The sequence below is a fragment of the Schistocerca serialis genome, chromosome 11 (assembly GCF_023864345.2).
Source record: "Schistocerca serialis cubense isolate TAMUIC-IGC-003099 chromosome 11, iqSchSeri2.2, whole genome shotgun sequence".
NCBI classification, from domain to species: Eukaryota; Metazoa; Arthropoda; class Insecta; order Orthoptera; family Acrididae; genus Schistocerca; species Schistocerca serialis.
In genome coordinates, this window is record NC_064648.1 from 113966944 (window position 1) to 113983635 (window position 16692).

At 40.9% G+C, this 16692-nt stretch overlaps 1 protein-coding gene across 2 annotated transcripts in view; it reads right to left on the reverse strand.

Moving 5' to 3' along the window:
- LOC126426711 (solute carrier family 35 member E2A-like) overlaps window positions 1-16692 on the reverse strand; it is a 169171-nt gene that overhangs the window by 112011 nt on the left and 40468 nt on the right. For both annotated transcript variants that reach the window (XM_050088633.1, XM_050088632.1), the window contains exon 3: window positions 10582-10697. In XM_050088633.1, coding sequence (XP_049944590.1) covers window positions 10582-10697 — 116 coding nt within the window. The remainder of the gene's footprint in view (window positions 1-10581; window positions 10698-16692) is intronic.

The window sequence follows — 16692 nt, forward strand, 5'->3', positions numbered from 1 at the left end:
GGACATGTCTATTTCCATGGAGTTTATCAAGTAAATGGACCGCTTATTGCGTATCAAGGCGTGATACTCTTCGTACAGCTTTAACTTAATTTCCAGGTTTATGTCGTTGCCTCCTCCTTTTCAACAAACTTCTGCACTGCATACATGATCCTGAATCATACAGTCAATATTAATACCTAATATTCAAATGAATTACCATATTTCACATTCTCTTTTAATAATACAGCAATGCTCAGAGTGTATTATATTTTTTTTGTAGATGACAACGACAGAACTGTAGTTAATCCTATGCATGTTACATATTTTTACTGCGATGTTTTCAAAAGATGCACATAATGTACATCGTTAGAGTCATGTACTCTACAGGGCACATACACTGCTGAACAGGACACAGACGCTCTATAGACATAAGCCTTTAGGAAACCGATACTGCGTTATTCCACTCACCTGCATTGGAGGCTGATTTATGTTCCAAGGCAGCATCACAAAGTCTTTTCCTCTTAATATCCTGCCAATCACCAAAGTTAACTTTCCTTTTCCACGCATTATTTGCACGTTTCAAACCACGTGTGCTAAGCGTCACCTTGCTAAACTCTCCCATTCTTGAAACATACAGCATTGTTCGTACAGAGGCACGGAAACTGCGTTTCTCTCCACGCTGCCTAGTGCTGGCATCGGATGGTAAACAGGCCAACTGTTACAGCAAGCGATGCAGATTGCTATACACAACATTATCCACGCGATTGTACAAAATGTCAAAATACGCTGTACAGTGTTATTTGTGGGCACGCTTCAAGTATTGAACAAAGTCGACAGGCCAAGTCTCGGCCCGTACACACATCATGCTCGTGACCCTGATTAAAAGGAATTCTAAAGTTCTCAACTCTATAGCAAACATGTAGGAAGTTGCAGCCTAACTTGTCACAGAACGTCTAAAATCTCTGGTTCAAGCCTTCCGCTACTGTCTGAAATGGTGTCACAATCAGCACTGGGGACCCTGAAATGAGGTATTGTGAACAAAAGAACAGCCTCCGCACCCATTAGTATGGATCGCCAAAACACTGCCAACTTCTGCTTTCCTCATATGACTCTCTGAAAGTGATGAATCATGCCACTTATGCAGAGGGAATTTTTCTACACTTCCAAAAAGTTTCTGAATTAGTATACCACACCAATGATTATAAGCAAAACTATGATCATATGGGGTATGGGTATGAAATATAAACTGGTGACTGGATTGTAGGTTTCTTGGTAGAGATAACTTAGGACCTTATCTAGGACGGAGAGTCACTGACATGTTAGATGAAACTTTAGGTGGGCCCCAGGAAAGTGTGTTGGAGCCATTGCTTTTCATGTCGGGCATCGGTGACTTCGCAGACAATATTAATAGTGACCTCAGAGGTGGGCCATGAGTCACACCTGGATAGCTCAGTCGGTTGAGCACTTGCCTGGGAAAGGCAAGGGTTCCAGTTTCAAGTCCCAGTACAACATACACAGTTAATCCGGTGTAAAGTTTTGTAAGTACTGACACTGGATGATCATAATGAAATGTACAATGCCTTGCACTGAATTTTCAGTTGGCTGTAATGATTGGCAGTTCTAAATCTGTATGTACATGCTAATCAATGTACAGTGCCTGGCAGAGGAGACATCCCATTGTACTCCACGTTTGGGTTTCGCCCCATTCCAACCGTGTATGGAGCAAAGGAAGAATGACTGCTTAAACATCTCTCTGCATAATTAGTCTATTAGTCTAATCTCATCTTCACAGTTCCTACAGGAGCAATACATAGCTTGTGAGTAGACTTTCATGCAACAGACGGTGCATATCTTTGACTGTCTGTCATTTCAGGTTTTTCGACATTTTCATGGGTCAAACAAATTTGTGACCATTTGTGCTGCCTTTCTTTCTATACATTCAGTATCTTGTGTTATAGTATAGGTCCCACACACTTGACATATATTCTAGTACAGATTGCAGAAGTGTCTTCTAAGCAATCTCCTTTGTAGATTAACTGCATTTTTCTAGTATCGTACTAAGGAATGAAGTCTGCGATCTGCTTTGCCTATGACTCAGCCTAATTCTGCATCCCATTTAATATCTGTACAGACTGCTAACCAATTCTGATTGTGATTCATTGAGACTGAAGTCATAAAATACTACTTTTTCTTTCATTTTGTGAAGATCACAATTTTACATTGCTGTATATTCAAAGCAAGTTGCCTCTTTTTGCATCAATTTGAAATCTCATCAAGTTCTGATTGCATATTCCTGCAGCTTTTATCAAACTGTACTTCGTTATATGTAATTGCATTATCTGCAAAAAAGTCAGATTACTATTAAATACTTCTGCCTTCCAAACTTCACATAAGCTCTACTGCAAACCTTGCAGAACTAGCACTCCTGGAAGAAAGGAAGTTTGGAAGGTAGGAAACGAGGTACTGGCAGAATTGAAGCTGTGTGGATGGATCGTGAGTCATGCTTGGGTAGCTCAGATGGTAGAGTGCTTGCCCGCGAAAGGCACAGGTCCCAAGTTCGAGTCTCGGTCCAGCACACCGTTTTAGTCCGTCAGGAAGTTTAATATCCACCACCGTCTTGTTGCCCTTCATGGCAAACTGTCCTGGGTTTACTTTTCAGCAAGATAACACCTGCCCACAGACAGCAAGAATTTCTACTGCTTGTTTTCGTGTTTGTCAGACCCAACCTCGGCCAGCAAGGTCACTGGATCTCTGTCCAATTCAGAACATTTGGAGCATTATGGGCACGGCCCTCCAACCATCTCGAGATGTCGGGGAGCTAATGCACCAATTGGACAGACTTGGGCACGATATCCCTCAGGAGGACATCCGACAACTCAGTCAATCAATGCCAAGCCATGTAATTGCTTTCATGAGCACCAGGGGAGGACCAACACATTGTTGACTTGCTCAATTTGCAAAGATGACCCCAATTTTTCTGAAATTGTAATTAATTGTTTGACTGTATATGGACATCTTGTTTACCAATTTCCATCCCATTTGGATAATTCCTTCTCGATGTGTCGTCTTTTTTGTCTTCGAGTGTACCAAAGACCACAACGTATCACTGCCACAATAACCGTGAAGACAAGATTAAACTAATAACAGTGTAAACAGGGTATTTAAGCAGGCACTCTTGCCACAACACGTATGTGAATGGAATGGGAAGAAGCCCTAACAACTGATACAATGGGAAGTAACCTCTGCCACGCACTCCACACATCACTCCACAGTGGCTTGCCAGAAAACCAGAACTTTGTTAGATGCCAGGAAAAGTTCCCATTTTGAGAGAATGAAAGTAAACTGGTTACAAAGAAAAAGCTAAAACAAAGTTGAAAACACCATCTCTAGAGCCCAACGTGAATAACAATGTTAACAACAAATGTACAAAATTTAAGAAATGTCAGTCTTATTAATACTGTGCTAAACAATTTTCTCATTACATTCTTGTTAGATGAGAGTAACAGAAATATGTGGAAGGAAAACAGGAGGAATCAAATATGGATAGGTTGAGTAGCCAAAGGGAGAACCAGAAATAATAGGATAAGCTAAGCAAATGAGACTAAAGGGAAACAAAAACAGAATAGGGTGACAAAAAGCAGGGATACTTCACAATGTGACAGATTCTGGCTTGATGGTTACGCAGCTGCACATTTTCATTAGACTGGTGTTCTCTTTCATGAGAGATTTTGTGCTAATGCTCTTTGCTTTGTGTACTCTTAACCCAAGTTGCAGGATACACTCTACAGCATATGTTGTGGTGTTACATACCACTCCAGAAGACACACATATATCCCGATGTATACTTACCAGTGAATGACACTTGTGAATAAAAATCCTAAAACGAGTTAGCATAGAGGACTGCAAAGTATTGTGCAGACCCGTTATTTTATTTTCACGTAGAGAACTATGAGGGAGACAATGTGTGACTTCAAGACAGGATAGCAATTGTGGTGACTGTGTGACAGGAAGTATCAGTACAAATGAGAATACGAGCTGCTGGCATCACCAGCCCCTACTGGAGAAGAGCATCTCAGAATATACAGGTATATAACACTGACAAAGGTTATCACTGTATGCCAACAAATGAACTGTTAATGGAATGTTATTCTGATGACAGGGCACCTTGTATAAAGTTTTGGAGCTTTTATGATGAGCATTCTGATTTGACATTTAATGTAATTGAAAGGATACTGTGTATGTTTGTGCACAACATATGTATTATATATACAATAGTTGTCTGCATTCTTTTTCAACAAAACTAAAAGTTGCAGTGTTGCACTTTCTTCCAGAGCAAGGAGGATATTTTCTTTTCGCCACATCCTAGGAAACGGTTGAACAACATTAAATCTTCATTAATTAATTAATTCCACATCCAACCCAACAGGAATGCTACGAGGTTCTCGACATTGGTTTACGATGCCCTTTCCGCGAGAGCGGGAGGGAGTTGCTAAGCACAAATTCCAATTCTCACAGTTTTCCATATCACAGCACTTGTTTTCCTACATTGATTCCATGCTGTTTCTCTGGGAGGAAGGATATTATTTCTACTGGAAAAAGGTCACAGTTCTTAAATAAAATTATTAAAAGATGAGAACACTATTAACAAATATGTATTATTAAAAACAATAATATAATATGATTAGCAAAGCCCTGAGGTTGATGCTGTGGCACAAATTTTTCCATATATGGTGTCAATATTCGTCATCACCAATTTAATTCGCTACGTTCCACTATTGCCACTGTTTTCCTGTGACGGCAAATTGTGAACTACACTAAATTCTCTTATCGGTTAATACGATGATGGGAATGCAATGAAAAACTTCATAGCTGCAGCCCATATAGGTGGATGAGATACTGGAGTTTGCCTTTGAAGCCCAAATTCATGATATATATTTTTTAATTTCAATTTCAGCACTTCATTTATTGACAATTCTATCAAGTCCTCCCTTAGTGATAACTATGGTGTTTGTGGGCTTGAAAAGGATTCTAGTACCCAATCTGGAACGATCGTGTTAAGGGCATCGTGAAATCTAATTGTATAGTCCACTGTAAGTGCCTCCAAATTCTGGCAATTTAACAGTGAAATCATCATTTGTTTCCACACCTGCAATAGTTAGATCTGAAGTTTGCCACCCAATTTTATTCCCCATCATTTCTATGTTTAATAATGAACTTTGTGAATGCCCCCCCCCCCCCCCCCCCTAGATCTCTACAAATACCCACTGGTGGACAATACTGCCCCCACTGGGAATCACTGCTCTAGAGGAATAAAAACTGGGAGATTTCATATTTATCCACAGTGTATGGCAACTTAGTCCTTGAGACCTCGGATTTCAACTTAAATTTTTCTTAACATACAGATTTTTAAAATTCATTTGATTATAACTGTCTGATAAAACTGTTCTATTAAAGTATCATAATGAAAAGAAACTGTCCTGAAGACTACTATGTTCCTCTGACAATCACATAAAGGGTGCATGTTTTAAAGCTTTGGGGGCTGTGCGGATTATCACTGCCCATGACACAGGGTGATGCAGCCGGCATGAGGGATGCAAGGGCAGTGTCTGAGTGTGGGTTGGATAGCAGCAGTGAAGGCACCAGAGAGAGATGAAACAGAAGTTTGTGTAAAAATATTGATTAAATTAACATTTGGGATAGGATATTGAGAAAGCAAGCAAGTTGCAAGTATTACAAGTTGCTGGGCAATTGGTACTAGTTTTGTCATTAAAAGTTAGTGTCAACAAACAAAATGGAAACAGTAATCTACAACTAAAAATTAACTATTATACGTCTCTTCTTTCATTTCATCATTTTTTGCACAAATCACCAAAAGTAAGGAGTAGCACACTCAACTGGGACTCAACACTGTATTGCAGTTAAAGCACAGAACATGATTTTTATGCTCCAGAGGACATTACTTCAAATGCAGACAGCACATCATCACACTATATGAATACAAAAAAACAATGTAATTCAGTGCTCAAGAATAAATATGGCATGTCACATACTTTTCCACTACCAGTCCTTTATGCAGTCTGATTACATCACACACGATGTGATCCAAAGTATCTGGACACCCCCAAAAATATACGTTTTTCATATTAGGTGCATTGTGCTGCCATCTACTGCCAGGTACTCCAAATCAGCGGCCTCAGTAGTCATTAGACATTGTGAGAGAGCAGAATGGGGCACTCCACAGAAATCACGGACTTTGAACATGGTGAGGTGATCGGGTATCACTTGTGCCATACATCTGTAAGCGAGTTTTCCTCATTTGTAAACATCCCTAAGTCCACTGTTTCTGATGTGATAGTGAAGTGAAAATTTGAAGGGACACATGCAGTACAAAAGCGTACAGGATGACCTCATCCGTCGACTGACAGAGACCGCTGACAGATGAAGGTGGTCATAATGTGTAACAGGCAGACATCTGTCCAGACCATCACACAGGAATTCCAAACTGCATCAGGATCCACTGAAGTTCAGCGGGAGGTGAGAAAACTTGGATTTCATGGTCGAGCGGCTGCTCATAAGCCACCCATCATGCCAGTAAATGCCATACGATGCCTCACTTGTTGTAAGGAGTGTAAACATTGGACAATTGAACAGTGGAAAAATGTTGTGTGGAATGACGAATCACGGTACACAATGTGGCGATCTGATGGCAGGGTGTGGGTATGGCAAATGCCTGGTGAACGTCATCTACCAGCGTGTGTAGTGCCAACAGTAAAATTGGGAGTTGGTGGTGTTATGGTATGGTCATGTTTTTCATGGGGGGTGGGGGGGCCTTGCACTCCGTGTTGTTTTGTATGGCACTATCACAGTACAGGCCTACATTGATGTTTTAAGCACCTTCTTGCTTTCCACTGTTGAGGAACAATTCCGGCATGGCAATTGCACCTTTCAACACGATCGAGCACCTGTTCAAAATGCACGGCCCGTGGCAGAGTGGTTACATGACAATAACACACCTGTAATGGAGTGGCCTGCACAGACTCCTGACCTGAATCCTATAGAATGCCTTTGCGATGTTTTGGAATGCTGACTTTGTGCCAGGCCTCACCGACCAACATCGATACCTCTCCTCAGTGCAGCACTCCGTGAAGAATCGGCTGACCATTCCCCAAGAAACCTTCCAGCACCTGACTGAACTTATGCCTGCAAGAGTGGAAGCTGTCATCAAGGCTAAGGGTGGGCCAATACCATACTGAATTCCAGTATCACCAATGGAGGGCGCCATGACCTTGTAAGTCATTTTCAGCCACATGTCTGGATACTTTTGATCACATAGTGTATAAAAATATAACTGTCATGCAAATAAATGGTAGAACTGACATTTAACAGACATAAACATCAACAGTGCAGTTGGATTACGTGGCATACATATTGCGTACGTAACAGAGAGTAGAAAAGAAACAAAATCTTACTTTCATTAGGAATGAATTTATAGTAGGTGGTGGTATTCACCTCACTATGTTTTGGCCTTGTAACATTAACCAAAACGGCCTTGCTGTTGTGGTACTGCGAAAGGCTGAAAGCAAGGGGAAACTACAGCCGTAATTTTTCCCGAGGGCATGCAGCTTTACTGTATGGTTAAATGATGATGGCGTCCTCTTGGGTAAAATATTCCGGAGGTAAAATAGTCCCCCATTCAGATCTCCAGGCGGGGACTACTCAAGAGGACGTCGTTATCAGGAGAAAGAAAACTGGCGTTCTACGGATCGGAGCGTGGAATGTCAGATCCCTTAATCGGGCAGGTAGGTTAGAAAATTTAAAAAGGGAAATGGATAGGTTAAAGTTAGATATAGTGGGAATTAGTGAAGTTCGGTGGCAGGAGGAACAAGGCTTTTGGTCGGGTGATTACAGGGTTATAAATACAAAATCAAATAGGGGTAATGCAGGAGTAGGTTTAATAATGAATAAAACAATAAGAGTGCGGGTTAGCTACTACAAACAGCATAGTGAACATATTATAGTGGCCAAGACAGACACGAAGCCAATGCCTACTACAGTAGTACAAGTTTATATGCCAACTAGCTCTGCAGATGATGAAGAAATTGAAGAAATGTATGATGAGATAAAAGAAATTATTCAGGTAGTGAAGGGAGAGGAAAATTTAATAGTCATGGGTGACTGGAATTCGACAGTAGGAAAAAGGAGAGAAGGAAACATAATAGGTGAATATGGATTGGGGCTAAGAAACGAAAGAGGAAGCCGTCTGTTAGAATTTTGCACAGAGCATAACTTAATCATAGCTAACGCTTGGTTCAAGAATCATGAAAGAAGGTTGTATACATGGAAGAATCCTGGAGATACTAAAAGGTATCAGATAGATTATATAATGGTAAGACAGAGATTTAGGAACCAGGTTTTAAATTGTAAGACATTTCCAGGGGCAGATGTGGACTTCGACCACAATCTATTGGTTATGAACTGTACATTAAAATTGAAGAAATTGCAAAAAGGTGGGAATTTAAGGAGATGGGACCTAGATAAACTGAAAGAACCAGAGGTTGTACAGAGTTTCAGGGACAGCATAAGGGAACAATTGACAGGAATGGGGGAAAGAAATACAGTAGAAGACGAATGGGTAGCTCTGAGGGATGAAGTAGTGAAGGCAGCAAAGGATTAAGTAGGTAAAAAGACGAGGGCTATTAGAAGTCCTTGGGTAACAGAAGAAATATTGAATTTAATTGATGAAAGGAGAAAATATAAAAATGAAGCAGGCAAAAAGGAATACAAACGTCTCAAAAATGAGATCGACAGGAAGTGCAAAATGGCTAATCAGGCATGGCTAGAGGACAAATGTAAGGATGTAGAGGCTTATCTAACTAGGGGTAAGATAGATACAGCCTACAGGAAAATTACAGAGATCTTTGGATAAAAGAGAGCCACTTGTATGAATATCAAGAGCTCAGATGGAAACCCAGTTCTAAGCAAAGAGGGGAAAGCAGAAAGATGGAAGGAGTATACAGAGGGTCTATACAAGGGCGGTGTACTTGAGGACGATATTATGGAAATGGAAGCGGATGTAGATGAAGATGAAATGGGAGATACGATACTGCGTGAAGAGTTTGACAGAATACTGAAAGACCTCAGTCAAAACAAGGCCCCGGGAGTAGACAACATTCCATTAGAACTACTGACGGCCTTAGGAGAGCCAGTCCTGTCAAAACTCTACCATCTGGTGAGCAAGATGTATGAGACAGGCGAAATACCCTCAGACTTCAAGAAGCATATAATAATTCCAATCCCAAAGAAACCAGGTGTTGACAGATGTGAAAATTACCGAACTATCACTTTAATAAGTCACGGCTGCAAAATACTAACGCGAATTCTTTACAGGCAAATGGAAAAACTGGTAGAAGCCGACCTCGGGGAAGATCAGTTTGGATTCCGTAGAAATGTTGGAACACGTGAGGCAATACTGACCTTAAGACTTATCTTAGAAGAAAGATTAAGGAAAGGCAAACCTACGTTTCTAGCATTTGTAGACTTAGAGAAAGCTTTTGACAATGTTGACTGGAATACTCTCTTTCAAATTCTAAAGGTGGCAGGGGTAAAATACAGGGAGCGAAGGGCTATTTACAATTTGTACAGAAACCAGGTGGCAGTTATAAGAGTCGAGGGGCATGGAAGGGAAGCAGTGGTTGGGAAGGGAGTGAGACAGGGTTGTAGCCTCTCCCCAATGTTATTCAGTCTGTATATTGAGCAAGCAGTGAAGGAAACAAACAAAAATTCGGAGTAGGTATTAAAACCCATGGAGAAGAAATAAAAACTTCGAGGTTTGCCGATGACATTGTAATTCTGTCAGAGACAGCAAAGGACTTGGAAGAGCAGTTGAACGGAATGGATAGTGTCTTGAAAGGAGGATATAAGATGAACATCAACAAAAGCAAAACGAGGATAATGGAATGTAGTCGAATTAAGTCGGGTGATGCTGAGGGAATTAGATTAGGAAATGAAACACTTAAAGTAGTAAAGGAGTTTTGCTACTGATGATGGTCGAAGTAGAGAGGATATAAAATGTAGACTGGCAATGGCAAGGAAAGCGTTTCTGAAGAAGAGAAATTTGTGAACATCAAGTATAGATTTAAGTGTCAGGAAGTCGTTTTTGAAAGTATTTGTATGGAGTGTAGCCATGTATGGAAGTGAAACATGGACAATAAATAGTTTGAACAAGAAAAGAATAGAAGCTTTCGAAATGTGGTGCTACAGAAGAATGTTGAAGATTAGGTGGGTAGACCACATAACTAATGAGGAGGTATTGAATAGGATTGGGGAGACGTTTGTGGCACAACTTGACTAGAAGAAGGGATTAGTTGGTAGGACATGTCCTGAGGCATCAAGGGATCACCAATTTAGTATTGGAGGGCAGCGTGGAGAGTAAAAATCGTAGAGGGAGACCAAGAGATGAATACACTAAGCAGATTCAGAAGGATGTAGGTTGCAGTAGGTACTGGGAGATGAAGAAGCTCGCACAGGATAGAGTAGCATGGAGAGCTGCATCAAACCAGTCTCAGGACTGAAGACCAAAACAACAACATGTTTCATACTCACCGAGCAGGTACCTGGAGATGAGGACGGTGAAGAGCGGTGCAGAGCTCTTGATTGTCTCCGTGAAGCTCACCGCAACGTAGTTCAGAGCCACCAGGCCTAAGATCACTGTTGTGAACCTGTGGACAGATTACTGGTCAGGGAAAGGCACTCTTTGTACAAGTCTGCAATCATTATGTATATTACTTCTCTTAGAAGCTAGACCGTAATGGATTTCACTCTTTGAAATTCTGAAGGAAGTAGGATTAATATATAGGGAGGGAAAGATTATGTACAGCTTGTACAGAAACCAGACTATAGTTACGAGAATTGAAGGACATGAAAGGAAGCAGTTGTTCAAATGAGAGTGAGACAAAATTGTAGCCTTCACATGATTGTCAGATGAACGTCGGTCATCTGGAGAGTTTCTTCTCATTATGCTACTTTTATATTAGGACAGTTTCATCAGATAGTTAGAATCGAGCAGCTAGACATGGAGCACGCCGTGAAGGATACCAATGTGAAATTTGGAAAGGGACTTGAGGGGAGTTAGAACGGATTTTTTTTCCTTCAAATTTTTAGATTTTTATCTCATTATAAAATTTGCAATTTTCCAAATAAAATGATATGCATATCACTTGTAAACTCACATGGGAAGTATTTTATTTTATTTCTTAAATATAATCTACATCAGTTGAAAATGTTAAAATTTTTTGTGTTACTTCAAGATCTAATAAAATCAATAATTTTTTATATAGAAGGCTGTGGGTTGCTGTGCTATAAAGGTTAAATTACGGTTCCGTATTGGTAGCACTGTCAAAAATATTATCTTATCGTTTCACAGTAATGACCACGCATTGTAGGTCGAAGTGCTAATGTTTTTCCAAGGAAGTGTGTCGAATAGATTGGTAAATCTCTTAAAAAGTAAAGTATGATGCCAAAACGAAGTGTTTTTAACAAACATGGGTTTCATGGTAATAGATTTTTGAATAAAGGGAAACACTGTGTTGAACATGAGGTGTGTGATGTTTCAGACAATGAAATACAGGCAAACTCATCAGTATCTAGAGAAACACCCATTAATGCTTTGAAGGTTAAAATAAAATGCTGTGATACACAGTTTTCTCAAAATGATAATGATGTAAATGGTAGGTTAGGTTATATTCTGATAAGATTTACACATCCTAACAACGGTGTTAGGTGAATGTGTGTGTTGTAAAATATGTGGAGGGCCAGTTAGTTCACATGAAGACAGTGAGGTATCAAATGGACTAGCCAGGAAAATTATGATTAACTGTGCCAGTTGTAAATATACTCATTCATTTTGGAATTCTGATAAGTGTAAAGATAATTATTTTGAAGTAAATGTTAGGTGGTTTTATGGATTGAGAGCTATTGGCAAAGAACACACTGCAGCAGAAACAATGTGTGCAGTGATGAATATGCCATGCCCACCTTGTAAAATCGACAAGTATGCAGAATTTGAAACTTCCTGGCAGATTAAAACTGTGTGCCCGACCGAGACTCGAACTCGGGACCTTTGCCTTTCGCGGGCAAGTGCTCTACCAACTGAGCTACCGAAGCATGACTCACACCCGGTACTCACAGCTTTACTTCTGCCAGTACCTCATCTCCTACCTTCCAAACTTTACAGAAGCTCTCCTGCGAACCTTGCAGAACTAGCACTCCTGAAAGAAAGGATATTGCGGAGACATGGCTTAGCCACAGCCTGGGGGATGTTTCCAGAATGAGATTTTCACTCTGCAACGGAGTGTGCGCTGATATGAAACTTCCTGGCAGATTAAAACTGTGTGCCCGACCGAGACTCGAACTCGGGACCTTTGCCTTTCGCGGGCAAGTGCTCTACCAACTGGAAACATCCCCCAGGCTGTGGCTAAGCCATGTCTCCGCAATATCCTTTCTTTCAGGAGTGCTAGTTCTGCAAGGTTCGCAGGAGAGCTTCTGTAAAGTTTGGAAGGTAGGAGACGAGGTACTGGCAGAAGTAAAGCTGTGAGTACCGGGCGTGAGTCGTGCTTCGGTAGCTCAGTTGGTAGAGCACTTGCCCGCGAAAGGCAAAGGTCCCGAGTTCGAGTCTCGGTCGGGCACACAGTTTTAATCTGCCAGGAAGTTTCATATCAGCGCACACTCCGCTGCAGAGTGAAAATCTCATTCTGGTATGCAGAATTTATTGGAGCTGCTGTGGAATCTGTTGCAAGTGAATCAAGGAAGGGTGCTGCAAACGAAGCTGTTGATATAAATGATGGTATGACTGACATACCAGTAGCTTTTGATGGCACTTGGCAGAAGTGAGGCTACAGTTCTAAGAATTCCGTTAATACGGTGACCAGTGTGGATACTGGAAAGGTAATAGATTTCCAGATTTTAACCAAACTTTGTTATCAATGTAAATCAGGGAATGAAGGAGGACATATTTGTGACAGAAATTATGAAGGAACAAGTGGTGGTATGGAGATCTCTGCAGTTTTTAGTCGATATGTGAATGAAAGGGGAATGTGTTGCACTAAGTTCTTAGGTGATGGAGACTCAAAAGCATATAACACCGTAGCAGCCGCTCAGCCTTATGGTGAGGAGATTATCACAAAACGGGAATGTGTTGGTCATGGTCAGATGAGGGTGGGGAACCAGGTCGAGAAAGTTGAAACAAAGTTTGAGAGACAAGAAATTTTCTGATGGTCAAACCATAAGAGGTGGGCTGACAGACAAAATGATTGATGAACTATAGAAGTATTATGGGATGGCCATTAGAAATAATGCTGAGGATTTGTTGAAAATGAAGCAGGCAGTGTGGCTACCTTCTTCCACAGACTGTCAACTGATGAAAAACCAGTACACCACCTTTGCCCTCCTGGACCTGATTCATGGTGCAATTACTGCAATACCCAGTACTCAAACAGTTCATACAGCCGTAAACATTCCATCCCAGCAGCAGTAATGGATATCATAAAACCTGTTTATAGAGACCCGCAAATCCTGAGTTACTGAAGAAGTGTCTGCATGGCCAGACTCAAAATCCCGATGAGTCATTCAATAATCTTATATGGACTCGCTTACCAAAGAGTGTTTTTGTTGGAATGAAGGCACTACAGTCGGGGGTCAGAGATGTTATTGGTTTTAATGATGGCAACATTGCTAGGGTGAAAGTGCTACAGCATATGGGAATTAATCCTGGAGCAAACTGTATCAGAGAACTTGAACGAATGGACAAGGTTAGCATTGATATAGCAGAGTATGCAGCACAGTTGGCCACTAAGGAGTCCAGGCAGAAGAAAAAACTTGGAAAAGATCAAGAGGGTGATATACAGTATGGCGCAGGGTGCTTCTGAGTAAATAAAAATAAAAAAATAAGTATATATTAAGTGAGTTACAGTCTTTTGAAACTTTAGAAGGCGTTCCTGAAAATTTACATTTTCTGTTGCATTTTTCCCTAAATCTCACTTCGAGTAGAGTATTCAAATTTTCAGGGAGTAATAACATACATACCCTGAGTCTACTGAACTAAAAGAAGAACATAATGTTATGCATAATTAAAAATATTTAGGACAACGTACAAAGAAAGTACACAAAATATTAGCTGTGTAATTAAAAAAATCTATTTCCGAAATCAGTGGCTGAAACACAATTATGGCGCTTCAGTAGACTCAGAACATACAGTTTAATGTCCTGTAAAAGTTTCATGTCAATGGCTACTGTGGTTCCTGAAATACAGGGAAGCCAAGTCACTAAATTTAACATTGTTGGGATAGGGGAACTCCCCTTAAAAGTTCAAGCAGTGGAAATAAAAACCTTGAGGTATGCTGAAGAAAGTTTAATTCTGTCACATACAGCTAAGCACTCAGAAGAGCAGCTGGAGGCATGAACTGTGTTTTAAATTAGCTTATAAGATGGACATCAACAAAAGTACAAGTGGCATTCAACATGTGACGCATCAATTTTTTTTCTGAAGAATGTAGCTTTTATTCAAGATTCCAACACACCATATCATTCCCCATTCTTTTGGCTACAAAACCATATTTTCCCACATAATCTCCATTCAATGCGACAGCCTTATGCCAGCATACTGGGAGGCCACGTATGCCTGCACGGTGCCATTCTATTGGTCGACGTCAGAGCTGTAGTCTTGCTGCATCAATACCCTCCCCCATCGTATATATACTGCTTCCTGTGGAGTGAATCCTTCAGGGGCCCAGCCACATTGAAGGTGTGTGATCTGGGCTGTAGGGTGAAAGAAGAATACTCCTTTGAGTATACGAAGCAGTGTTTTCAGCAAAACACTAAGACGTCCACTTGCGCAGTGAGGCATTTGATTGTGATCTGTCAATCGCCTCGAATGAGAGTATTCGCATGTTCCAACACTGCAGGAGCACACCTGTGTACGGATGGCCAGCATGCAGAGATCTGACAGGTTTGCACAACCTGGTTGCAATGGTGACAGATGACTGGGTCAGTTATTCACCGTGGTTTTGTTCATTGCCAGGTCTCCGTAGAAATGCTGCAAGCACATACGAATATCTGCTGTGCTCTTCTTTTCCACCACAAGACACTCAATGACAGCTCTCTGCTTGGGATGCAGCTCTGTTACAGATGCCATTTTGAAGGTTACGTACAGTGTCACCACCTACTGGAGCCTCATGAAACTATATGGGCTGAAGTGGGAATGCTCCACGATGTCCCGTACGAAATTCCACATTTTTCTACCAAAGTTGTTCGAAAGAAAAATGTATTGCGTTACTTATTGAACACCTCTCATACAGTAGGATATAGTTGCATTAAATCAGATGATGTTGAGGGAATTAAACTAGACAATGAGATACTGAAATCAGCATACAAATTTCGTTACTTGGCCTGCAAAATAACTGGTGACAGGTGAAGTAAGGAAGATATAAAATCAAGTAAAGCATTTTAGAGAAAGGGAAATTTGTTAACACCCAATACAGATTTAAGTATCAGGACACATATCTAAATGTCTTTGTACTGAATGCGGCCCTATACAGAAGTGAAACATGAATGATAAGTGCTTCACGAAAGGGGGTTCTGAGAAGTGATTCTAAAGAAAAGGCTGACGATTGCAAGGGTATATTGGAACAACTAATGAAGAGGTACCGAATAATCACAGAGAGACAGAGAGAGAGAGAGAGAGAGAGAGAGAGAGAGAGAGAGAGAGAGAGAAGAAAATGTGGCATGACATGACTTAAGAAAAAGAAGGGCTCAGTTGATAGGACACATTTTAAATCTGTGTAGGAATCATTAACTTGGTAAAGGAGAGAAGCATAGGTAGTAAAAATTGTAGAGGGAGACCAAGGCTTGAATGCAGTAAACAAGTTGAAGTGGATGTTGGCTTCAGGAGCCATGCAAGGATGAAGATGCTCCCACAGGATAAAATAGCACAGTCAGCAGCACTGAATCAGAAAACAACTGGAAATGACAACAACATTGTAAAATACTTCTCATCTAGATAACAAAATAAATTTATTATTTATCAGATGTGCATTGTATCAGTATTGGCTGCTAGGAAAACCTTTATTAGGAGGGCCACGACTGTAATAAAAAAACGAAAATTTGACATGAAGGATTTTGGTGGACAATTTTATACAATTTTTGTAAAGGCCAAACTCACCAACAATGGCTCAAATTATTTCATTCCATTTTTTGTGATCAATAAACTTCAGAACCCCCCCCCCCCCCCCCCCAAACCCCGGACCTTGCTGTTGGTGGGGTGGCTTGCCTGCCTCAATGATACAGACAGCTGTACCACAGGTACAACCACAACAGAGGAGTATCTGTTGAGAGGGCAGATAAACATGTGGCTCCTGGAAAGGGCAGCTGTCTCTTCAATAGTTGCAGGGGCATGTCTGGATGATTGACTGATCCGGCCTTTTAACATCAACCAAAATGGCTTTGCTGCGCGGGAACTGCGAATGGCTAAAAGCGAGGGAAAAAATACAGCTGTAATTCCTCTGAAGGATATGCAGTTCTACTGTATGATTAAATGATGATGGCATGCTCTTGGGTAAAATATTTTGGAGGTAAAATAGTCCCCCATTCAGATATCCAGGCGGGGACTACTCGGGAGGATGTCGTCATCAGAAGAAACAAAACTGGCGTTCAACAGATGGG